At 48.2% G+C, this 25,576-nt stretch overlaps 1 protein-coding gene across 3 annotated transcripts in view; it reads left to right on the forward strand.

The window, feature by feature from the left end:
• The window catches only part of LOC111148621 (SPARC related modular calcium binding 1), a 166,271-nt gene that overhangs the window by 97,708 nt on the left and 42,987 nt on the right, over positions 1-25,576 (forward strand). For all 3 annotated transcript variants that reach the window (XM_022505347.1, XM_022505345.1, XM_022505346.1), the window contains exons 4-5: positions 14,575-14,674; positions 16,804-16,851. In XM_022505347.1, the coding sequence (XP_022361055.1) occupies positions 14,575-14,674; positions 16,804-16,851 (148 nt within the window). The remainder of the gene's footprint in view (positions 1-14,574; positions 14,675-16,803; positions 16,852-25,576) is intronic.

Genomic DNA, 25,576 nt, shown 5'->3' on the forward strand with positions numbered 1-25,576 from the left:
ACTAGAGAGTGCCTTGCCTGCACTGGGCTCGCTGGCCCCAGATTGGGTGCTGCAGAAAGCCACGACCACTCAAAGTCACCAGCCCCAGTGAGGGTGTGGGAGATTGTGATAACCACTTGTGCTGCTGACTTTAGCAAAGGAGTGGGAGAATGCCATGGGCATCGGTGACTATCTACCCCAGCTAGGGAGCAGGGTGGCTCTGTGACCGCCTCTGGCTTCAACAGGGCAAGGGGACCATGCCAGGACCATTCCCTCCCCACCCTTCCTCCTGCCTCCCAGTGGGGCAGGGGAGGGTGCTGTGTCTGAATGGGCCTGCCTGCCCCAGTAAGTGGAGAGGACCCAGATAGCATCTGCTGGCACTGATGTCTCTAGAGAGAACCCCACTGTCCACTGCCGCTCCAGTAGAAGCCCCCAGACCAGGAAATGAATCTCCTTTACATACAGTCCAGGTGCTTTTTAAATTGCTTTTGGACTGGATCATTCAGTGATCCAGTGAATAGGTGAATAGGGTGAACAGGACTGCCTGCGAGACCTCTAAAGAGGGAAATCTCAGTTTCTTACAGCATTTTGGGTGTCTTGCACATCATCCCCTTGCTTTTCCAGGACAGGTGTTTTGGGGGGGGCTCATCTCCCTGGTGCAAATCCCAGGAGCTCTCAGACAGATGCTGGACTGGGAAGAGCCTTCCCTGTTGTGGGTCAGCACGTGGCTGGGTTGAGAGTGTGAGGTTTTGCCAAGACTGTGTCTCTGCCTCTCCCACCCATTTTGATGGGGTCCTTTTATCCTTCCTTGTAGAGAAGCAGTTTGTCACACTTTGAGATCTTTTTCAAAGAGAAATGATCCTTATGCAGCTGTAGACCCAATGTGGCACGAGCAGAGGTGAGCTCAGGTTCTTCCTGGGCTGCCATCTTGGATCCCCCTGCCCTGCTACCTGGTTTTTAACAGCTGCAATGTGTTCCACTGCGTGGACTACACAGTGAATCCCAGAAGTTTGGGGATTCAATTTCTGGAAGTCAAATATTGGGTCAAGAGGACACGTACTTTTTAAGGCATCTGATGCATACCACCAAATAGCCTTGCACAGCATCAAGGGCAACATGGCTGATTCGTGGCTATTATCAAATACATTCCCAAGCCACTTCAATTTTGGGGGGCAGCTGGATGGTTCTAACAGTGCTAGAGACTATAAGACACCATTTGTGATGTTACTTCTCTGTGACAGAATGTATTCTGTTTCCCATCTTTGATTTCATGTTCCAGGAACAGTCTTCCTTAATAAAGATTTATCTGGCACTAACACTTTCCTCATTTTTACTTGTTCTAATCACTGCTCCCCACACGAATGCACACTTACACATGCTTTTTTATTTCCTGAGGGTTTGTTTTTTTTTTTTTTTGCCTTTAGGGACCTGGGGAGCTGTCATTATTTTTTCCTTCGATGATGCTTTGTTCTGAAGTTGGAAGTGCAAAGAAAAAGTTCTGTGGTTTTTGAGCAAAGATGGTGGGCTCCCCTTGTCAGCATTGCTGTAGTTCTTACTGATATATTTCCAAAAACCTAGGGAACTATTATTTCCTTAGTGCCTGGGTCAAGCTAGGAAGCAGGTGTGGATGTTCCTTTTTTTTTTTTTTTTTAAGGGAAATTTTTTTTTTAAGATTTTATTTATTTATTTATTTGTTAGAGAGAGAGAGCAAGCCCAGGCAGACAGAGTGGCAGGCAGAGGCAGAGGGAGAAGCAGGTTCCCTGCCGAGCAAGGAGCCCGAGGTGGGACTCGATCCCATGACCTGGGATCATGACCTGACCTGAAGGCAGCCGCTTAACCAACTGAGCCACCCAGATGTCCCTTTTTTTTTTTTTTTTTTTTTATTATTAATTTTATTTATTTATTTGACAGAGAGAAATCACAAGTAAGCAGAGAGGCAGGCAGAGAGAGAGGAGGAAGCAGGCTCCCTGCTGAGCAGAAAGCCCGATGTGGGGCTCGAACCCAGGACCTGGGATCATGACCTGAGCCGAAGGCAGCGGCTTAACCCACTGAGCCACCCAGGCGCCCCCTGATGTTCCTTTTTGAGCTCCTCCCCCTCCCCACCCTGTCGTGTAGAACTGCTGTTCCTGACGTTGCCCCTGTGGGCCTGAGATGTGACTAGCATGCCCCGGGATCACCCGGGCTTACCAGCTGGACCTTCCTCTTCCAGGTCCCCCGCAAGTACGGAAGGTATCCGTGCCGTGCTGACCAAGGTAGATTGAACATCAGCAGGCGGGAATGCCGAGCACTGTCCTAGGGGAAGGGTCCGTCCTATCTTTGATGAGTCTAGGAGCTATGTCTTTTTGTCTTCGTGGGGAACTGTCTTACCTAGAGCAGCCATGTGGGTCTCTGCTCATGTCAGAGTCCTCTCTAGGTAAAGTACTAAAACTCTGGCTGCATCCAGAAGCTAGAGTATTCGGAGTTTCTCTAGCTATAAATGGCTCCTTTGGATGCCCCCAGACAAAGCCGGTTCTGTATGTTTTAGTGCATGGTGGCCTGCTCTAAGCTCCCCAAGCCTTCTGTGGCGTGTACAATGCCAACTTTTTTTTTTTTTTAAAGCAGTTACACTGTGAAGAAAAAAAAATCAAGCCCATCCTTTATGTCTAAGTGGCATAATGGTAAATAGACCCACTGTCGGTCAAGTTGTTGCGTCTCTTATTCCTTTTTGGTTAAATAAGCAACAAACACATTATTATTGTTACAGTTTGAACATCTACCGTGCCCAGGGCAGCCTATTCCTATTTTTACATATGTTTTTAATATGTATCTGATACATATGAAGCCAGATACTGCATATGATAATTCATATGAAAATACCCACTATTTAGCACAAAATAGTGAGTTTTCTTAGATGTTAGTTTTCTTCCTCTTCCTCAGTCTGCTCATCTATAAAATGGGAGAGCTGGTTGAGCTGTTTCAGAGGTCAGCACACTATGACCTGGGAGCTGGCTGCCTGGTTTCGTTCTTTAAAATAACAGCTTGAGGGGCACCAGATATTGATCTACAGCTGCATATGGTTAAGCTAAGTCAAGTCCAGTCTCAGCTCAGGTCTTGACCGCAAGATCGTGAGTTCAAGCCCCTCATTGGGCTCCATGCTGGGTGCGGAGCCTACCTAAAAAAAATTAAAATAACAGCTTTAGTGATGTAATCCATATTCCATGACATTTATCCTTTCAAGTGTATAATTCAGTGGCTTTTAACATTGACAGAGTGGTATGCAGCCATCTTCATGGTCTCGTACCAGAGCATTTTCATCAAATCCTGTACCCAATTGTTGGCCGTCCTGTGAAAGTGAATATTTAGTTTTGTGGATGATGGCAGAGATAGGGCCTGCTCCTTCCGTGTGCAGGAAGGACTCGTCTACCAAGGGGTTCATCTACGTTCTTGTACACAGTGGGGGCAACCACTTTCCTCTTTTCAGCGAAAGAACCGGTCACCTCTGGAGTCATCTGTCCAACGCAGAGGAGTGCAAGACGGTGTGGGTGGACGGAGCCTGTTTTATGCTCAAACACTGTATCCATTAAGTTCTGTGGCGACCTGGCAGCCCAGCCACTGCTCTGTCCTGCTCTTTGATGCTGAGCAGCCACAGAGCATCCTCTCCCAGATTGGCCAGCATCATTCGCTTTGCAAGCTAAGCCTGCAATTCAGGCCTGCAGCGGTGACTTGAGGAAACACAGTTCTGGAGTGTGGAGGGGGAGAGGAGGAAGAGCTAAAAAGGAACATCCAGACCAGCTTCTTAGCTCCAGCCCAGGCACTGAAAAAGAGAACAGCAGAGAGGGTGATCGAAGCCCCCCACCTCTGAGCCTCCCTTTCCCCATGGGCTGCAGGAAGGCTGGAGAAGCAGGCCTCTGTCCTTCCCTCCTTCCCAAGTACACCCTCCTGCAGCAGCAGCAGACACTGCCCAGAGCTGGCACCTTTCATTTCCATGATAGACAAATGTAGGGACAGACTTACCAGGGGCCGTGGGGAGTTCAGACACCCAGCTGAGAGCACCCAGACCCTGCATGCTTGCCCAGGAGCCAGACATGTTTGATTTGCAGGTGGAAGAACCAACAGATGGGATGGGGGGCAGGGAGGAGATGACCAGGGGGATACAGAGAACCATCTTCCAACCTTTGTGGATGACAATAGCTTTTTACTGAATAGTCCCAGGGAGCTGACTCAGGATCACTGAGTAAACTCTATAGTGACTCAGATTCTGACTCAGAACAGGGAGAACTTTTTACAAGTAGAGCAATCCACAGATGGAATGTCTGACTCAGAGAGAACTTACCTTCCCATCCTGGGAACGGAATTGGCATCTAACAGGGCTGCTGCTGGGGAGAGGAGGGAGTGCTCCTGCCCTGGGAGGGAGGTTCACTCGATGGCCTCTGGGAGGTGACCTCCACACTTTTTTTTTGGATTTTACAAGACTGTAGCTAATGTTCAGTTGGGTGGGGAGGCACAAGTTGGTGTGCAGCACACACTTAGGAACCTTCCAGGCTCAGCCGTTAATCTACAAGCACTTAGGACTTCTGCCGCTCTCCTGTGGTCGCACACGACATGCCAGGAGGTGACCCTGCAGGTCAGTTAGCTAAGTGATTCTGCAAAATTAAAGGGGTAGGATTTTTTTTCCCCATCAAAGTAGGGAAAGGCAATAAATAAGAACACAGGAGGGAGGTATGAAGGTGGAAAGGTTTCATTAAATGTGAAGTCCGTTGGAGAAACAAGAAAGAGCACCCACTCCTGCAGACCATCCCTGTCTCTCCCTAGTGTCACCCCTGGCCAGACTTGCCCAGTTCTGCTCTGAATACAGCTCCTACCCACAAGCAGCTTTATTACCAGGTACCTTTTTTTTAAAAAACAAAAAAAGCATATTTGATTCAACTATACTAAAATTAAAAAATTTAAAAAAGAAAAAAAGCATATTTGATATTGCACACCCCCCCCCCCACCGACCCCAAAAGGAAATAAAAGCGAGTAAACAAGAAGTGCTCTATTTGCTACTTACAAAGCCTGGGCCATTCTAGGCATCAGACAGAGGGAATGGGGTTAAGGAAAGAAGGTCCTCTGGGTCCCTGAGATTCTAACACTCAGGTTTTTAAAACATCCCTTATGTCTGTGTTGAGGGGATAGTGTTTATATTTTTTGAAAAAATACAAAAAAATGTTCATCAGCTACTTGGAAGCGTGGTCCTAACTGATCATTAGGGGCCAGTTAGTCAATTCTCACCGTACTCCTGGGTAGCAGACGTTCAACTTAGAGCAAGGTGTAGAATCACAGAGCTTTTGGGTAGAAGGAGAACTCAGAGGTATCTAGTTCATCTTCCCCTTCCGCTCCCTACCCTGTCTTAATTGAGGGCTCAGGACCCAGTCATCTACCTCCTTCTTGATTGCCACCAGGGACAGGAAGCTTATCACCACCAGAGACAACAGACATAATGTATTTCAGGACAATTTATTAGGAAAGTCCTTCTCTACCTTGACTGGAGAGCTGTCACTGGCAACAGATAACCCCGTCCCAGCTATGGGACTTACTGGATCCGCAGAAATCGCACATTCCTCAGGAAAGTCTGAAGATAGACATCATTATGTCCTTGTGAAATTCTCTCTTTTAGCCAACAAATCATTCCTTTTTGCCCTGGCAAAAATCCTTATTTCTATCAGTCATTCCCATATCATAGGGATTTATGTCTCTTTTCCCCTGAATTCAATTTACCAAGATGTCTCTTACAGAGTGTTCTTCCCAAAACTGGGGTGTGGTCATAAAAAGCCTAGGAAAGAGAAACTCTGGCTCTCTTTCTGAATTCGCCTCTTCTAACAAATATCATGCCTGCAGCTCCATTACACCATCAACACATAAAAATGTGTCAATAAAGACTCCCATATTGAGGAGGATATTTCATATTTGAAGTTGTAAGATCACCTTCCTTTCCCACATCTCCTCCATTAAACTCTAGAGGTTGAGGTAAATATTCTAAAGGAAAGGCCCTCATTCCCCAACATACAGGCTTCCCTAACCTGGCAGAAGGCAAGAGACAATGTCTACAGCTAATAAGAAGATGGTGCTCTGAAGCGATGACCTCCATCTTGCCTGCCAAGGGAAGGGGAAAAGGACAAGTTCAGCTTGTGCTGAGTGCATATGCTACAGCCCACAGCATTTTAGATGCTTTATCTATCTCGTCTCATTTGTCTTCTCAGTAACCTTCAAGGTGGGCACCAGTAGCTCAGTATCCCAGACAGTTCAGAGAGGTTAAGTGACTTGGGCAAAGTCACACAGCTTATGGCAGAGATTGGTATTCAAACCCCTGTCATTTTGACTCCAAAGCTGTATTTTTCCTTCTGCATCTTGTTGCTTCTGAGCCAAACCTGACTAAAGATGAGGGGGCCGTTTGCGGGATAAGCTTTCCTAAACCGAGGGGAAAAAACAGCTCCTGCTAGCCAAACCAAAAGAATTACACTATCCCTTCCCTCTTTCCCCTTTCTTCTTACCACAAGCAAACTCTTTCCCATGTGTAAAATCACCCAGATGATTTAATGCTGCAATCACTAGACCCATGAATCAGAAGACCGCGGATGTTATCAAAACAACAGGAACATAAAAACTTGGGAGGGAAGTATGGTCATAGGCTCCTTGTTCCCAAATTCTCACCTGGAAAAGGACTTGTTTCTCGAGGAGCTCATGGTAAATGCCAGAAAGGGCGGTTTGGGGGAATTTCCTTTAAAGCGGTGACTCTTGAACCATGGGGTTCCTGCAGCAACAGCACCTGGGAACTTGTTAGAAATGCAGATTCTCCAACTGATCCCAGACCTAAGGAATCCCGAAACTGTACGTGTGGGGAGCACACCCGATAAAGCACGTTCTCCGGCAGCTTCAGATGGAGAGAGATGTTCTAGGGCAACAAGCGGCTGTCTCAGATGGCCTGGGGCCTCATCATTCTTCCAGCGAGGGCCTATGGCACCCATGGAGGCACACGGTTTCTCCGAGGTCCCGTAGGGAATGCGGACAAAGGGAAAGTGGGGCCGCCGGAAATACTGCCCCGAAACAAAGTTATCAGTTGGACCAATAGCAAGTTGCTGAACTCTCACTGTGCATTAACTTAATCCAGAGTACCTGCTAACTGATCTGGGGCAACTGGCAGATAAGAGAGAAAAAAAAAAGTCTCTTACTCCCACTGCCAAAAGAGAGTCAGACAAATATCTGCATGCCTTCTGCTTCGTAGTTTCCCTTTTTCCCACTGGGAAGTGTTCGTGTGCATGATAGGAGTTATTTCATGACAGGTTTGGGGGTTGCTGCGAAGAAGGCTGCCTCAAGCCCGACCCTTTGCATATGACTCACGTTTTCTATTTTACAAAAGAGGCACAAAGCAAAGAGGGTGGGGTGGAGAAGAAACCACGGGGTGAGAAGGTGCTGTGCTTTGGAGGGGATCCAGTTGTCCGTGAAGATCCAAGGCTACTCAAGATGGATTTCGTTAACAGATACAGAGCTTGAGAAAGTGTTACAAAAAGGCAGTGGGGGTTTGCCGGAGGGAAATTATTTCAGGAAGATTGAGCTAAAATGAGAACCCGATCTGGGGCTCTAAGAAGGACGGACTGGGAAAAGCAAGGAAACGCAGCAAAGCCTTGCAGCTCATTAGTCTTTTTCTAAAAGCACGTTTCAGAGACCACCAGTCCCACGAAATGCTCCCCACACAAAATTAAGGGAGGCTTCCCCCATTAAATAAGTTTAGGAGTTGCTGCAAACACTATCTTCCTCTTTGAGCTTAATCATGATCTGACTTCTCAGAGTGTTAAGTCAGATAATCAAGAAATCTTTTGATTTTATTTAACCCAATGTTTCCAAAGTTATTCGGCTAGAGAGCTTCACCCCCGGTAATTCCTGGTCACACCTTCTGGAACACCTGCGGTCTTCACAAGCATCTCAGTGTGGCAGGAGTTAGAAGCAGGGGAGACTGGCCTAGGGCATCTGGGGGCCCTTGGCAACAAGGAGAGCAAATGCCTAACAACAGAGGAGCTACTCTGGGACGTAGGGTCCTGCCCTTGTCACAGAAGCCCCCCAGGAACAGACAGAGGAAAGCAGGCCAGCCAGGGGCCACAGTGGAGCCCCCCACCACCAATACTGTCACCTGAACCACACCGGAAGCATCCTTTTACCCAGCTGGAGCAAGAGACTTTTCCAGCCGCCTCCTTGATTCGAGTATTTATCCCATTTCCATCTCCACCCCTCCCTTCGTCTCCCCCAAAAGAGTTCCATATGCCAGAGAGTTATAAGGCACAAAGAGACCCTGTCAGTTCCCTCAAATGCCGGCACAAGGGACCATGCCTTTCTCCTTCTCCCTTTCAGTTCTGGGGGACATCCAGCTGCCAGAACTCAGGCTGTGTCCGAGGACTCAGACTCGGACCTGTTTCCTCCTTTGTGAAATGTTTGCGTTAGACTGGTGATCATTACGGTTTGTTTTTTCTTTTTTCCCCAGCTCTGTCAATTCTGAAATTTTATGGCAGTTTGAATCCAGGGATCCAGATTCTTCTTCTTTTTTTTTTTTTTCTTCTTTGGAAGTTTATTTTATTTTATTTTATTTTATTATTTGAGAAAGAGAGAGAGAACAAGCGGGGGTGGGGGGAGGGGGGCGGGGCCGAGGGAGAGGGAGAAGCAGACTCTCTGCTGAGCAGGGAGCCTGATGCAGGGCTCGATCCCAGGACACTGGGATCATGACCTGAGCCGAACCCAGATGCTTAACCAACTGAGCCATCCAGGCACCCCAGGGATCCAAATTCTCAAGCTGTTAAGAACTAGCTGTGACATTTAAACACATAACCTCTGCTCCGCCGACCTGTCCTATAAAGGACTTGCATACAGCATGACTGGGAAGGTCCAGTGGGATCATCGTTGGTGAGTGAAAAGCCGCTGTGAAGTAAAAGAGGTGTTTTCCATTTGGGGCATGGAAGCAGTGGGGGGCAGTTGTCTATATGCGTTGTCTGGGAGTCTCCTTTGTTTTTCTCACTTCAGTCCTTGCCTTCAGTCCCTGATCTGCTTTATCCTGGGAGCTGGTGTTTGCTCTGCTCCCCGCACTCGAGAGTTACTCACTGTGTTTGTTTGTTGAGAGTGCTGGCCTCCCACATTCTTCCAGATGTCTGGGAGTTGGGCTAATGTTGAACAGGCTTAAAGTAACTTCACATTTGTCTTAATTTGGACAGAGGTTGACCTGAAATATACCATTGGGCTGTTGATGCAAAGGGCTTCTTGCCAAAAATATTTAAGTGTATGAGTCAGAGATGAAATTTGCTTACCTAAAAACACACTGTTTTAAAGTACGTTTAGTGATTTTTCTGCCCGGATGGTCTCCCCTCTGACGCAAGTGGGGTGTTAAAGTCCCCTACTATTATTAAGTTACTATCAATTTCTCTCTTTATGTTCGTCAGTATTTGCTCTCTGTGTTTAGACGCTCCAATGGTGGGTGCATAGATATTTGCAATTTTTATATCTTCTTGTTGGGTTGATCCCTTTATCATTATGTAAGGCCTTTCTTTGTCTCTCGTTATAGTCTTTGTTTTATAGTCTGTTTTGTCTGCTGTTAGTGTTGCTACCCTGGCTTCTTTTTTCACTTCCATTTGCATAGTAAATATCTTTTCATCCCCTCATTTTCACTCTGTTTGTATCTTTAGGTCTGAGAGAAGTCTCTTTGTAAGCAGCATTTAGATGGGTTTTGGTTTTTTAATCCATTCTGCCAGCCTATGTCTTTTGATTGGAGCATTTAGGCCATTTACATTTAAAATAATCATTGAGGGGTGCCTGGGTGGCTCAGTGGGTTAAAGCCTCTGCCTTCAGCTCAGGTCTTGATCTCAGGGTCCTGGGATCGAGTCCCCGCATCGGGCTCTCTGCTCAGCGGGGAGCCTGTTTCTCCCCTTCTCTCTGCCTGCCTCTCTGCCTACTTGTGATCTCTGTCAAATAAATAAATAAAATCTTCAAAAAAATAAATAAAATAAATAAAATAATCATTGATATGTAAGGATTTATTGACATGTTGTTAATTGTTTTCTCATTGTTTTGTTGTTGTTCTCTGTTCCTTTCTCCCTTTGTTCTCTTTCTTTATGATGGTTGAGTTCCTGTAGTGTTATGTTTGGCTTTTTTTCTCTTTCATGTGTGTGTCTGTGTGTGTGTATCAATCCTAGGTTTTGGATTTATGGTTACTGTGAGGTTCACATACAATGTCCTCGGTGTATAAAAGCCTATATTAAGTATGCCAGTCATATTCAACAGTATAGTTAAGCAATGAGTAATTTCACTTAGGTTGATATATAAACACTTTTGTCTCTGAAGGAAGACCCATCAGTTGACATTTCAGCTTTCCCAGCATGCTCCAGAGAGAATAGGAGCAAACTCCATGGTTTGTATGTTTGTATCTATACTCGATCAGCCCTGAGCTTTGAGAGCTGCACAGTGAGATCCTAGAAATGGCTCATTACCTTTGCAATTCCTCATGGCCCATGACTTTCCCATTAAATATGAAAGTTGATTAATTTGAGGCTGGGGTTGCGGGAGGTAGAACAAAAGGGATTACTTATTAATTTAAAATGTTAAATAAGTTGTCAAAGTAGGAAACCAAACTTGGTAGAATTTGCACTTTGATTATGTGTATGTAAACCATCAATTCTATAGAATTTATAGCCTGACTGCTTTTCTGCAAGAAGCCTTACTTCTCTCCTCTGAGAGTAATTGAACTACTTCTGTATGAAAACACAATTTTCCTTCTCCCACTAACTTTTTCAAACTGTTTGCTGAACTTAGACTACCCCTTCCCCTGGGACTGGTCAGAATAGTATGTTCTTTGGTTTCCATCAGGGAATGTGGCTGTGCCCTTCTTGAGTGTACAGATAGGCTGCTGAAAAATAACATGATAATAAAAATAAATAGCTAAGCTTAACTGGGCACTTACTGTGTGAGTTCAGTGCTTTATTTACATTATCTAATTTAATCCTTTCAACAACTGAGTGAGGTAAGTATAATTATCTCCTGTTATTTTTCTAAAGATGTTATTTATTTTTAAAGAGATATAGAGAGCACGAGCTGAGGAAGGGGCAGAGGCAGAAGGAGAGAGAGAATCTCAAGCAGAGTCCACACCGAGCACAGAGCCTGATGCAGGGCTTGATCTCACAACCCTGAGATCATGACCTGAGCCAAAACCAAGAATTGGATGCTTAATTGGTTGAGCCACCCAGGTGCCCCATAATTATCTCCAGTTTTTAAGTAGACAGGGGCAGTCTGAGGCTTGGTTTGATTAAGAACATTTCCAAGGCTGCAGAGGGTTGAAAGGTAAGTGGCTAACTTAACTACAGTGGTAGAACTAGTTAGTTAAGTGGGCCGCAGTCTGACTCCATGACCCTTGCTTTCTTTCTCCACCTAACTTCTTTTTCCTTTAGAAGAGTTCTTGGAAACCCCCCCCGCCCACCCAAAACAGCTTACAAACAACCTCTTGGTCGAGAATCATGGGCGAATAACATAGGGCTCCTTTGGCAAAGGGAAGTGCTTGCTGGTCACCTGCTGGGTTCCTGCAGCCCGAGACCTTACCCGGGTCCTCTGTGAGCCCATTACTGCATGTCCAAGGAGCATGGCAATAATTCCTCCATTCAATTCTAGTTCTCTAGGATTCGGAAGCACCTCCCAGCCAGAGGATTTTGTAATCTGGAGTCTATTCCTTGGAGCCTGGTCTGAGGAAAATGCTGAGAGCCCTGGGGAAAATGGGGCTGTGTTTGGGCCTGTGGGCCTGGCTGGGGGCTGGGAGGCAGCATCCACATGCCTGTAGGGATACAATGGGCACACTCAGTGAGCTTGTGGCCCCAGGAACCTGCTTAGCCCAGAGGTCAGATTATAGCCCCTGAAACAAAGCGTTGGGTTTAGCCTCATAGTCGTGCATTTAATTCACTCTTCAGTAGCTTTGGCTGGGACTCTGCGTGCCTGGGTGGAGGAGGCTTTTGTCCAGCCGTTCCCGCGCAGCCTGTGTGACCACAGCACCCAGCCCCAGCAGACAGCACTGGGCCAGAGGACTGCACCAGTGTTGGACTTGGGGTGGGGAGGTAGAGTCCTCATGGAGAGGGAAGCTGGCTCTGGCCATGGGAGCCAAGGGGCCTGGGATTGAGTCAGTGTGGCCGCCCAGCCCCGGGGACTGGTTTCCCCACAGGTGATTACTGGCTGGGGAGGAGAAAGCAGCCAGCCAGGCTCCATTAAAATGCTGCCACTGGTGAGGAATCATCTAGCAACTATCCCCTGCAGGGCTGACAAAATCTGAAGGGGGAAACTCCCAAGTTTCCAGGAGCGTTTCCCACCCAAACCTCTGGAGGTTACCAGGGAGCTCTGGCCCGGAACGGGGCTGGCTTGCCAGGTGTCTGTGACACAGCTGGGAGCAATCATCACCGTGGTCACCTTGTACCCAGCCCTCTCCTGTGCCAGGCACTGGACTCACCCTGTCTGTTTCCCTTGCCAGGGCCCTCCAGGTTTGGCGGTGTTCTCCCCATTTTATAGATGGGGCTCAGAGAGCTAAGTAACATGCCTAATTTGTAACTGGCTGGATCCAGATTCAAACCCAGGTCTATCTGGGTTTCTTCCACTCCGTCATTAGGCTTTCTCAGAAGGTAGCGCTGACTCAACCCAAGATACTGATCTTGGGTGAGCATCTGTGGCAGCAACCATAGCCATTGGGTTTACAGATGTCTCCATGAGATGAAGTGGGACAAAAATATGGTACTGGAACAAGGGCACTGAATGTAGTTTCTTTACATGGAGCAGTGGAGGTAAATGCCTCGTTTATATCCAGTTATCATATTGGTAAGATGCCCCCATCTTGTTCTTGTCCTGATTTCTATGGGTAGGTCTGTAGTACAACACCTTGTCTTGGGGAAAACTATAGCTTTTGGTACCCATAGAAGAGCAGAAGCCACTGTGGAGCTTTTCTGCCTTACCGATAATTTCTGGATTTCACCCAGACCATCAGATCTCTCTTGCCTTACCCCTATATACTTTACTAGCCAGTTTGTATGCTGTTACTGTCTATCCTTGATTCCAAAATGTCCTTGATCCCAAGAAGCACTTTTTTTTTCACATGTTAATGTCTTTGCACTGGCACCCATCCTGTCATTGAGGTCCGTGTTTAATGTGGTGGGGCTGTTTAAATGGATGCTACATTTTTAGAATTGATGGGGACCAAGAATTGAGAAAATATGATAATGAAGCACTTATTCAACTCATCAAATGCCTACAGTAAATGTCAGGCATTCTGCTAGATGCTTAGGAGGTAGAAAATAACCAGCATGCAGTCCCTTGCCTTAAGAATGTCACAGTCTTGGTGGGGGAGATAAGGGCTCTGAATTTAGAGAGCCAGGGTATGTGGAGGGTCAGGAGAAGAGAAGGCGGGGAAGCTGGGATTGCTTTGCAGAGAAAGTGTATCACAGAGTGGGCGGGAACACAAAGGGACAAGGAGGGGGTTGGGGATGTGTTGGGGAATGGTATCCCGGACCACTGGATATTTGGAGCAAACAAATGTTCAGAATCATAAAATCCTAGCATGTGTTTGCAGGCTTGGAAGGGTTCAGTGTGGTTCCATTGGAGGGTATATGTGAAGACATGGGTGTAAAATGAGGCTGTGGGGGATAGGCAGGGGGCAGATCATGGGGGATTGAGCTCCACATACAGGAGCTTAATCTCTATCCTAATCCAGTGGCAAATCACAGAGTGGTTTTCAGCAGGGGAGTGATGCCTTGATTTGTGTTTAGGAACTCCGCATTGCAAAATGGGTGGGAAAGAGGGGCGCTGGGGTGAGAGGAGGTGAACAGAGTGATAGCTGTTGGGAGAGAGAGAATAGTTACCCAAATGAAGCAAAAGCCTCATTTTAATTTACTATTCCCAGACGGGGTGGACCCAAGTGTGGAGGCTTGAGGATGATTACACAGAGGGGCAGCAGGGCATCTCGAACTAGAAGCTGCAGAGTCAAGTGACATTGTTCTTACCTTACCCCCGTCATCTCATGGGCAACTGCTAGTGTGTGCCCTGGTCTCGCGAGAGCCACCTGGGTAGTAGGCAGGCCGACTGTCTGACCGGATGCTGGGAGAAGCTAGAAGAAGAAGAGCCCACTACTTGTACTGCTAGTTAAGGAAGGGTCATTTCAGCCCCCCATGTGACATCCCAACTTATACTTGCCAGATTAGTTCACCACCCGAATTTATTACAGATGGATGGGAGTGTATATGCCAATGCTTGGCGGGGGGAAATGTTCAGGTCTTGGTGAGAACCCTCACAGGAAAGACAAAGTGGACCTGTCGATAGGATTTAAGATACTCAGCATTAAAAGTCATAAGGAAGACGTAGGTAGGTTGCTGTGGTTGGGCCTGGGGGCTCCCACAGAAGACACATATCCATGTTGTCGACTGACTGACCCACCTGCAGGAGGTAGTTGGGACAGGTGTTAGGTGAGAGGTGGAAGGAGCTCCTTCGCCACGGTGGCAAGGCTTTGGTAGGGGTGGGAGCTGACTGTTGATATGGTGACCCACAACTTACGGTTCTCTTCCTCCTCCCCGCTTCCCTGAACAGGTGCAGTGCCATACTTACACAGGGTACTGCTGGTGTGTCACCGCAGATGGGAAGCCCATCAGTGGCTCTTCTGTGCAGAATAAAACTCCTGTATGTTCAGGTACCGTAGGGAGGGGTGGGAAGAAAGAAAAGAGTTGGAGAGAGACCCCTCCGCTGGTCTCCTGCATCTCGTGGGGGAACCTTGGAAACTTGGTGGAAAGATGGCGGGTGGTCATGAGCCCTCTTCCAGGTCAGAGAGCGTTCCACGCTGACACACCTGCTCTGCGGTCCACTGGGCTACGGCTCAGTATATGCCTATGGGTATATATTTCCTTATTTTGAGTTGAGATTTCTGGTTCGACGCTCTCTTCCCAAGCATTGGCTGGAATTCCTAGAGAATGGCATCTAAGCTTTCAGCCGGGGCACTCTGGCTGCTAGCGGTCTTGGGAGCACTTTGTTGAGACAGATTTTTAAAACCGAATGGGAGTTCGGCATCAAAGACTGGAGGATCGACAAGTGATGTCCGTCACGGGCACACGATGAGGACGTGGTGGCCTGGGTGCCATATATTTGCTCCTCCTCCCCCCAACAACGTAATGTAGAGGAATGGAAACTTTCATCCCAGTGGCCCTCCAAGCTGGCTGTTAGCAGCAGCGCCCAGGGAATTAAAAAGAGCCCAGGTGTCGAGGCTCCCCAGAACAATCCGATCCAGCAGGTCTAGAGTGAGACCCGGAGTCCACCTCTCTGCGAAGCTTCTGAGGTGGTTTTGATAACTGGACGAGGGAGGGGATCATTGCTTCATAGCGACCCACTACACTAGTCCACTGAGACATTAAGTCCTTTCTCTTGCCGACTCTACGAGCATAGAGAAATTCTGCTCTTAGGTCAACCCACGGGATCATGGATTTTGGATTTACACAAGCCCCACACTTCCTACTTCCATTCAGATGGTGAAGGACTTGGGGTCCCTCCCTTAATTCACGGTGTGGCTCAGCCCTCACTCAAGAAAGCCCGTCCAGCCACCAGCCACTTCATATTTCTTCGTATCTGTGTGTTATGAGGTTTTATTTATTTACTTATCTTTAATTTTTAAGTGCAAACAAAGGATAAAACATTGTTCTAAAGGCTATGGGAAATGCCAAGGGCCAACAGCCCTGCTATCCTAACATTTTTCTTTTTTCACAAGCTTTATTCATTTTTCTACCGGCCCTGCTATATAAGGGAATGGTAAGAAAGGCAGTAAGCATCTACATTAGGAAACCAAGATTTGCAGGCCAAAATGGAAAGTTTACTTTATTTGTGGTTTACGTGGAAACTGGAAACCTTAATTGGGGTTGGTGTGGGGAGAAGCAGGAATGAGCCCTCCTTGCAAATGTCCTGGAAAGTTTCATGTAAAGCAAACAAATGCACTAGAAACAAGACATGCAGAGTAATATAATTGAATTCTCACAAAACTAATATATGGAGAAAAAGGTATGGTACAGAATGAGAAAAGAGGGAATCCTTTTTTTTTTTTTCCTCTTCGTGGCCAGACCTCCGCAGATGTCCTTACGTGGGTGTGCTGTCTCTGGCCTGCATGTGTGGGCTTCAGGGAGAAGACAGGTGCCACAGGGCCCGGACCGCAGGATGGGTGCACATGGCGTCCTAGCAGACGCAGGGCAAAGCGTTTGGCCAAACACACACACTGTACCCTCTTTGAGGAATAGGCTGCGTCTAGAAAATTGTTTCCATGCCTCAGACTATTTTGGCCCACTCAATACAATTGGGCCAACAATTTTCTACTTAATGCAGATGGAAAATCGCCGATTTCCTGCCCTAACCAGCGAGGGATGTCAATCATTGCATTTTCAGTAAGAGGGGCTTCTTTTCAGTTGGCCCTACTGACTGGATATGGCTCAGAGCACGGCAGTGGCGGGATGTGGGGGAGATGGGGAGTGGAGGTGAGGGGCAGTGACTGGAACCTTCACCAAGGGAGTTCTGTGGAGGGAAGTTTTGTAAAAATCTGGTCAGGATTATTGCCGGGAGATCATGGTTCATCTCACTGATACTGCGATATCAGTGACATTGACGTGAAGCAAACACCACTGGACGTGTATGTCCGTTCTTTGTATATAATGTCCCCAGACATGTATACAGTGCATGTATACACATAACCATATGCTTACAGCTGCAGGCTTTGCCAGCTCTTTGAAAGAAACCAACCACGATACGTTCTGAATGTCTGTGTTTTGTGTTTCCCTTTTACCCAAGGTTCAGTCACCGACAAGCCCTTGAGCCAGGGTAACTCAGGAAGGAAAGGTGAGTAGAGTTTTATGCTCTATCCAAATGTTTGCTTCTAAAGCCAGTCCAAGAAGAGTTCTAGACAAGATGGAAGGAGCCTGGGTGTAGGCTAAAAATCCCCCCACAGAAAATCTCCATTCCTATTCTAGGTTTCTTCCTAGAAGGACTGGGAGGAGGTAAGTAAGGCTCATACGGCGGTGGGGGTCCACGCTTCCAGAATTTCTGAGGGAGGTGAGTGAGCACAGCATACAGAGCTGGCAGGGACCCTGAGAACCTTGGTTCCTGGGCCGTTCAAGCAGTCAGCTACCAGGTAGGCAGCAGGCAACCGAAAAGGATGCGAAGGCAGTCATGTCCAAGTCTGTCCCGACTCTCTTGTTTTGAACACTGGTTTGAACATCTTTGGTCCCTCGCTGATTCTCCCTAATAACTGTTCTGGTACATCAGATTTTCTTCACTAAGAGGAAACTGGCTTCACAGGCTTGCAACCCGTGCTGCTGTTGTTTTGGAATTCTTAATCATCCTGTCTTCGAACTTGTGTTCTGTTACGGAAAGCCCAGCGGGACCGGGAGGCGCGTGTGTGCGCGTCCTTGTCACCCCGTCGGCGTATCGCTTTTGTGGTGCGGGCTGTGGGGCTTCCACGGGACGCTGCAGATTTTAATCCTTCTTACGTAGAACAACATTAAATGGAAAAATTTAAAACAAGTCAGGAGAGAGACCATGGAAGAGAGGATCAAACTGTGCAGTTCAGTGTCCTTCGTGGCACTATTTTCCTGCTTTTTGAACAAAGGGCCTTGCATTTTGATTCTGCATCGGGCCCTACAAATTATGCGGCTAACCTCAATTAAGGCATTTGTCTGAGTGCTGCTTAGTGGAGCAGCCAACATGAGGACTAGGTCCCTGGGCTGTCCTGACCACATTTCCAGTGTGAGACACACTGGGCTTCACCACCGGGATAACAGAGAGGGAAAGAGAGGGGGAGAGAGCAAGCGCGCTCTAGCAGTTGCAGGCAGAACCAATGCCAATGTCATTGCGTGTGCAAGCACTCCGGGACTGCTGTTTCGGGCTCTTGGGTAAAAGCCCAGCCAGGAGATGGTAGCTGAGTTTGAGGCTTCGCACCTGTGTCTGGGCCTTGGGGACTTCATGTTCTTAAATGTCCACATGGAGCGTCGGGCCTGGGTAGGATTAGCGTGAGGTACATGGGCTTGACCTGCACCCGTGGTCGCAGGGAGACTGAGGCGAGGCCTTGGAGCCCGCCCTACATGCTTATCCCATGGGAATGGGAAGAGGAGGCAAAACCACCCTCCCTGAATGCAGGAAATGAGACTCTGGAGAAGCTGCTGGGCTGAGTGCAGGTGTTCCAAGAGGACGTGGAAATGGAGTATCAGGATCCCACTAGAAAACACGGACCAATGGGCCTTCCTGCCAGCAGGAATGCCTATGGGGGTAAAAAGAAGGGAGCAGATGCCTTTCCAGGTCCTTCCCAGAACAGGGAGAGGCAGCCGTGCCTGTTGGCAGTTCCCTTCTAGGTGGCAAAGTGGGAGAGGGGTGTGAATGTTTCTTCCTGCAAAGATCTGAACTCCTCAACACTGTGCATGGCTTGTGTCTCTGTCTGCAATTTATTGGAGTTGCGATGGGGAGCCGCCTTCAATTTGACTTGTTGCAACTGAAGACTTCAGGAACATCGCCTCTGCTCTGGGGCACGAGATCGAGGCAATAGTAAAAGGCAATCGGCAATCGTGCAAAACCGACAGCCCAGATTTCCCCCACCAAAGGGAGCTGAAGCCGTGATGCTGAATGGAGCTCCCACGCCGAGAAGGGTGGACCGTGGGGTCTGGGATCTTAAACTGTACAGGGGAGGACTTCCCACGTTGCTGTGGCTTTGCACCCTGTGGACAACAAAAGAAACAGACCCGTAGCCATTGCGGGCTCCTGCTGATCCAGCTGGGAGAGGACAGGGACACCTGATTCCTCCAGGGACGGTGCACGGAATAGGGGCATAGAGTCTGAAGCCTCATCGCAGAGATAAGTTGCTTAGTTTCCAGCAGCTTGCTCGCCTACACCGGATGGGCTCCTCCCTCCCAGATGGTTCTGCAGAGCCTCTCTTTGGTGCAGAGGCCTGGTGGGGGATGCTAGGGTGCCCTCGTCCCTGGAGACTTGACTTTTGCCCAGAGCCTCTCCTTCCTTTTACTTTGGAAAGGATCACCTTAGGTGCTAATCCTCTCCTCTTTGTCTGCCGCGGGCAGCTCGGAGAAAAGCAGGCTCAGGCCACCTGTAGGAAGGACCACCTGAAGCCACACCTGTCCAGGAAGCTGGAGCTGGAAGGGGGACAGGGTGCGAGAGGGCTTTTGTAATATCCTGTGTCGGCCGCCGAGGTCTCTCTCTCAGCTGCCACTTAAGAATGGAATGTGCTCCGGAGGGCAGCAGGTGGGAAGACACAAAGGCCCCTTGTCTGAGCTGGTGCCCACACGTGGGGTTTCCTAGACGGGATCTCCCTAGAGCTGGGGCTCACAGCCCTGAGGCCTGCTGCGGCCCCGGCCCTCGAGCAGGGTGAGAGGCACACCCAGCAAGGACGCCCCGGGTCTGGGTGTGAGAGTGGTGGGGGCCGCCGGGGGTGGCCAGGGGAGGAGCAGGCCCAGGCCTTCCTCTCCCCACCTTCTTGCCTCAGAGCCCGCTCCACTGACAGGGCTCAGAAGGATCGGTTCTCCCTGCCTGCAAGGAATGAAAAGGTGTATTGTGTGGAGACGGAGGGTCTGGTTGCCAGCCAGGAATTAGTCCTGTGGAGGAGAGGAGGAGAAGGCTGAGCAGAGGAGGCTGGGGGAGGAGGCAACAAGAGATAGCAGGAGGAAGGGAGGAGGGAGAGAAGCCAGGCAGTAGCAGGTCACAGGCGGCTGGCCCAGACAGGAGGCCTGGCTTGAGGCTCGGGGTCCACAGGTGTGCGGCCCGAGGGGAGAAGTGGGGGAAGGAGGGAGGGAGGCGCTGTTATCTTACCCAGATGCATGTGCTCTGGGAGGGGAGGAGGGTCAGAACTTCAGACTATTTACTTAATCCCTTGGAATGTCCTTTCCTCGCTCTGTTCTTTGGGCCCCTTGTGTTTAACGGACCCCTTTATGGGAACATGTGTGGTAATTAACAAGTGCAGCATAGGTCCCGGGCCATGTGTTTGAGTTTCAAATATCCATTGATCTGGGGCACTCCCATCCTGGCTCCCCTCCCCTTCTTTTCCTTTGGTCCTTGCCCTTGAAGAGAGATGCAAGGGGGGGGTGTATTTGGGGAGTTGGGGGGCACACGTGCCTCCACATGTGTTTTATTGATGCTTCAGAGGACGATCAGAGGGGAGGAAGAGGGCTGCCAGCAGCCCCTTGAGCTCTGCCGATCTGCTGCTAAGAACAGTAGAAGGCTGCAGAAGCTGAGGTAGAGATGGATTGGACAGCTGGGACATGGCTGGGGAGCAAAATGTGTTTCAAGATCGTGACTTTACCCTGAGTGGATTTTCCTGAGGTGCCTGTTTTTGTGGTCTTGATGAGAAGGAACGTGGATGATTTGGGGAGGATAGGAGCAAAGTCGAGATCGGCTCCTGGGCAGGATTGCTTGTGAGGTGCGGGAGGGGAGTTCTCAGCCTCCTGGGGAAGACCTTGGGGTGTAGAACAATGAAGTGGGAGAATGGGTGGAGAGCACTTGTGAAATTCTTTCCTGGCCCTTCTCTGGGAGCTTGCTTCTTCTGAGCACCCAGGACCCTGGAGATTCCCGGCTGACGCTTCAGTAATCGGCGAGGGAAGGTTGAGGACCATGAGGGGTTTTCTGGAGTTTGCATATTTCCTACTTGTAAGATATCTGGGATTTAGCCGTTTAAGGAAAGTGAGCAGACTTAGCAGACTCTGCTTGCATTTTCTGCATGGACTTCTGTATTCATCGAGCCAGTGGTGGAGAGGGGCAGAGCTCCCCAAACCCAGCCCACCTTGAATCCCCCAAGAGCTGCTCGTACCCTGTGCTCTTAAGTAAAGAGTGAGTCACAGTTATTTGTCTCAGGGTCTCTTTCTCTGTCTCCATTTTTAGACTCTCTTGGAGTCTGGTCTACAGGTTGGTGTCAGTTTGGACGACCTGTCACTCAGGTGATGGGTTCAGCAGCACGCTTACTGAGGGCTGAGGGATGTGCTTCGGGCAGGGGTGATGGGCTGCAAGCATCCCAGACGGCGGGGACGGTGTGGCTCCCAGCCCCAGCCCTCCTGTGGTCAGCACACCCGAATGAGGTTCGCCTCACTGCCCTGAGCTGCACATCTCGGGCTGTCTCAGGATCTTCTACACGTGGAGCGGCCCTCCTGCTCAAATGACTCTACCCTCTTCTCAGCTTCCCCTCTTTTCGTCTCCCCCAGCACAGAGGGAGAGGCAAGCTCAGTAGCTGACTTGTCAGCGTGGTTGTCAGATGGCAACAGTCTGATTCCCTACCATCTGGGGTTGGACGTAGTGGGGATGGGCAGCTGATGACCTCAACGGGTTGGCCTCTGCTCACACTGGATTTCCCCAGGGAGATGCGGTCATTTGAATACAGCACCTGCTGAGACAGAAGCGGGCCTAGGCAGCTCTAGACCCATGGGAGGCAGCCTTTTGCTGTCTGCGTGTGTGTGGCTACTGCCTGCTGGGGCCCTGAGCCACGCTGACCAAGCCCGGCATGTCAGGGTACCAGCTTTGCAGTGTAGACAGGTGTGCGTGGGTATGCTCGAGCGCACGTGCATGTGCCCTGTCTCCTTCCTTCCTCACTCCCCAGCTTGGCTCCATGTGCTCAAGCCCTGTCCTCCACCCAGTCCCCATGCTGGGGTCTCTGAAAGAAAGTTACGCGTGGAGGATTCCAAATGAAGAGTTTGAATCCCATTTCCAAGGACTGGAGAGGAAAGGGGTTTTAGGGATCTGGAAAAGCCTCCTAGTCGTGGATTCTTTTGCGTCCCTGGTGTTATGTGTAACCTCTGGTGTTTCTACTTGGTTTCTCATTATTCATTCAACAAATATTTACTGAAAGTTTCCTAAGTGCCAGGCTTGTTACGATCACTGAGGACCCAGCAACAAGGAACATGATAAGAGCTCGGCCTTGTGGAACTCCCGTTCTAATGGCCCTTAGCCTCTTTCTTAGAGAGGTTCACTTCAGGGGGAAGGAAAGCCTCCCCAGGAGGCACAGGCTTCTAGGTGCTGGGAAGCTGTCACCTCTGCTGGGAGGCAAACCAGGTGGCCCCTCCACACAGCCCTGCTTGGTAGTCCCCTTGGCCAGAGCCTCGAAGGAAAGACCCTTGGCGAAGGTGCCTAGGATGAGCATGGCCCATTGGCAAGTTCTTTTTTTATTTTTAATCTAAATTAAATTAGCCAACATATAGTACATCATTAGATTCAGATATAGAGTTCAATGATTCATCAGTTGTGTATCAGTTGTGCTTATCATATCACGTGCCCTCCTTAATGCCCATCACCCCGTTGTCCCATCCCCCACCCACCTCAGCAACCCTCGGTTTGTTTTCTGTACTTAAGAGTCTCTTGTGGTTTGTCTCCCTCTCTGATGACTTGCCATTCACGTTCTTGATCCCACTGCCTGGTACCTTTGTGGGGTCCCCCACGTCCAGGTGAGGACTCAGAGATTGTGAGGCCATTGAGAATTTGTTCATTGGCTCGCTGTCCCTTGATTGAGTTCAGTTCCAGGCCTGACCCAGCAACGCAGATGGAAGCAGAGATTTCCGCGTGTGCACACAAAGGTCTCTGGGCCACATCTGAGCCCCTGTCTCCAGCTCAGAGCACCACGCAGCTCCTGGGGGAGAGGCTGACGAATCACCACTCTCGGGTCCTGCTGTACCAATTCTGTGCCAGCTGAAAGAAAACAGAGATCCAGAAGCTGCTTATTTGAAAGTCTACATGGAAAGGCAATGGAGATAGAAGAGCTAAAACATTTTTAAAATGAAAAATTAAGTGGGAGGTATCACTCTGATTTCTTTTAAAAACAAAGAGACCTTTCATGCTTTATTCCCCCATGACCCTTGATAAAGTTTCAGTTCATGCTTCCCTGTATTCTTCTGAACAAATGCTGTGACCTCTCCCTTTTTAAAAATGTTTGTCTCATTTCCTTTTTCTTAAAAAAAAAAAGACTTTTTTTTTAGAGTAGTTTTAGCTTCACAGCAGAATTAAGAGGAAAGTACACAGATTTCCCATACAACCCCTGCCCCCACACAGGCAGAGGCGCCCCACTATCAACGTGTACACCAGAGTGACACATTCGTTATAATCAGTGAATCTTCACTGACCTGTTATCATCATCCAGGACCCATGGTTTACATTAGTGCCCACTCTCGGTGTTGTCATTTCTGTGGAAATGGACAGGTGTATAATGGCACGTGTCCACCATTTCAATATCACACAGAGTATTTTCGCTGTCCTAAAAATCCTCCGTGCTCTCCAGTCCTGGCAACTCCTGCTCTTTTTACTGTCTCCATAATTTTGCCTTTTCCAGAATGTGACGAAGTTGAAATCATAATACCCTGGTGAAGACCTACAGTGCTCTAGTAATCAGTACAGTGTGGTGTCGGCCAAGGGATAGACACATAGATCAGTGGAGCAGAGCAAGGAACACAGAGAAAGGCCCGCACAAGGCTGGCAAACTGATGGGACAGAGACAGAAAGCAGTTCTGAGGAGGATGGCGCTGTAGTGACTAGACATCTGTAGGCAAAAACAAAAACAAGAAACCCCAAGCCCTCAACCCAAACCCCATTTTCTTACACAAAAATGAATTCAAAGTGGATCTTGGACTTAAATGTAAAATGTAAAACTATTAAAACTTTTAAAAAACATAGGAGGAGATTCTCAGAAACCATAGGTAGATGAGTCTAGAGCTTTTTTGTCTTAGAACTATAATCACATGATCCCCCAAATTTAAAATTTGTGAAATCTGACCTCATCAAAATTAAGAACTTGCTCTGAAAGATCTTGTTAAGAGAACAAAAAAAGTACAGACTGGGAGGAAATACTTACCAACCACATATCCAGTGTAGGACTTCTATCTGGAACATGTAATGAGCTCTCAGAAACTCAACCTGTTGAAAAGCAGTTCCATTTAAAAATGGACAAAAGGGGCACCTGGGTGGCTCAGTGGGTTAAAGCCTCTGCCTTCGGCTCAGGTCATGGTCCTGGTGTCCTGGGATCGAGCCCCACATCGGGCTCTCTGCTCTGCGGGGAGCCTGCTTCCACCTCTCTCTCTGTCTGCCTCTCTGCCTACTTGTGATCTCTGTCTGTCAAATAAATAAATAAAATCTTAAAAAAAAAATGGACAAAATCCATGAATAGACATTTTGCCAGAGCTCAGATGCAGAAGGCAAATACACACATCAAAAAGATGTTCAACATCATTAGCCATAAAGAAATGCCAATTAAGATCATGAGAGGATATCACTACACACCTACTAGAATAGCTAAAATTAAGAAAAAAAAATAGTGACAATACCAAATGGTGGTAAGGCTGTGGAGAAACTGGATGTTTCACACATCGTTGGTAAAAATGTAAAATGATACACACTCTGGGAGATATACTTTGGAAGTTTGTTTACAGAGTGAACAACAAAACAAACACTTATCCTATAATCTAGCAATGGCACTCCCGAGCCTTTATTCCAGACAAATGAAAACTTGTGTGTACTCAAGAACCCAAATGTGGATGATCACGGTAGCCTTATCTGTGGTAGCCGAAGAGGAAAACCACTCAGATGTCCTTCTGTGGGTGAAACACAGCTCGGTGCCTCCACCCCGTGGAACATGATCTAGCGGTAAGAGGGCACAACCCGTCCGTGTGTGCAAACCACGACTTGGATAGACCTCAAAGTCATTATGCAGAGTGAGAGAAGCTGGTTTCAAAAGGTCACTTCCTGCATGATTCCATTTAAATAACATTCTAGAAAAGACAAAATTGTAAAGATGGGGAAAGGATCAGTGGTGGCCAGGGGTGAGAGATGGGGTGGAGGAGGGCACGTGTGATGATCAAGGGGCCGTAGAGGGAGATCTTTATGGTGATGGAATAGTTCTGTCTTTTAATTGTGGCACACGAATTAGCACGTGGATAAAATTGCATAGAAATACCCCCCTCCCCGACACACATACACACATGAGTACACGTAAAACTGGCGGAATGTGGATGAGGTCCATGGATGACCCCCCCCCGTCAATGTTGTGACTCTGATATTGTCCAATGAGGTAACCTACATATTTGTAGGTTGCCTATATATTTAGGTTCGCTATGACGATGTTACCATCGAGGGAAACTGGGCAAGACGTACATGGAACTTCCCTGTATTATTTTTGCAGTTTCCTGGGAATCCATCATATTTTTTCAAAATAAAGAGTTAAAAAAAAACTAGCCCAGTTCTCTTTGTGAACCCAGCTCGGAACTGACTCTGCTGCTGGTGGTTCCTCCTCTCCCTCCTCCTCCTCTTTCTTCTCTTCTTCTTCCATGTCTGGTCTATTTTTTTCACCAGCATCATGTTTTTGCTCTTATTCAGGGGAATGTGGAGCTTGAGGATGTAGGGAATTGTTTGCAAAAAAAAACAGCTTTGAGCTTGTTTCTACTTCTTTTGGGAGGGAGTGTGCAGGTGGGTAGACAGAATGTAAAACACTGATCTCTTGCTCTGGAAAGGACCCAAGGTGCCCAGATAGCCCCTGTTCTCAAAGATCAGGATTAGGAAAGCTCATAGTACATTTCTGAGCTTCATTGTTCCTGGGACATGC

This window comes from Enhydra lutris, unplaced genomic scaffold (assembly GCF_002288905.1).
Source record: "Enhydra lutris kenyoni isolate GAN:26980312 unplaced genomic scaffold, ASM228890v2 scaffoldscaffold20, whole genome shotgun sequence".
NCBI lineage: Eukaryota > Metazoa > Chordata > Mammalia > Carnivora > Mustelidae > Enhydra > Enhydra lutris.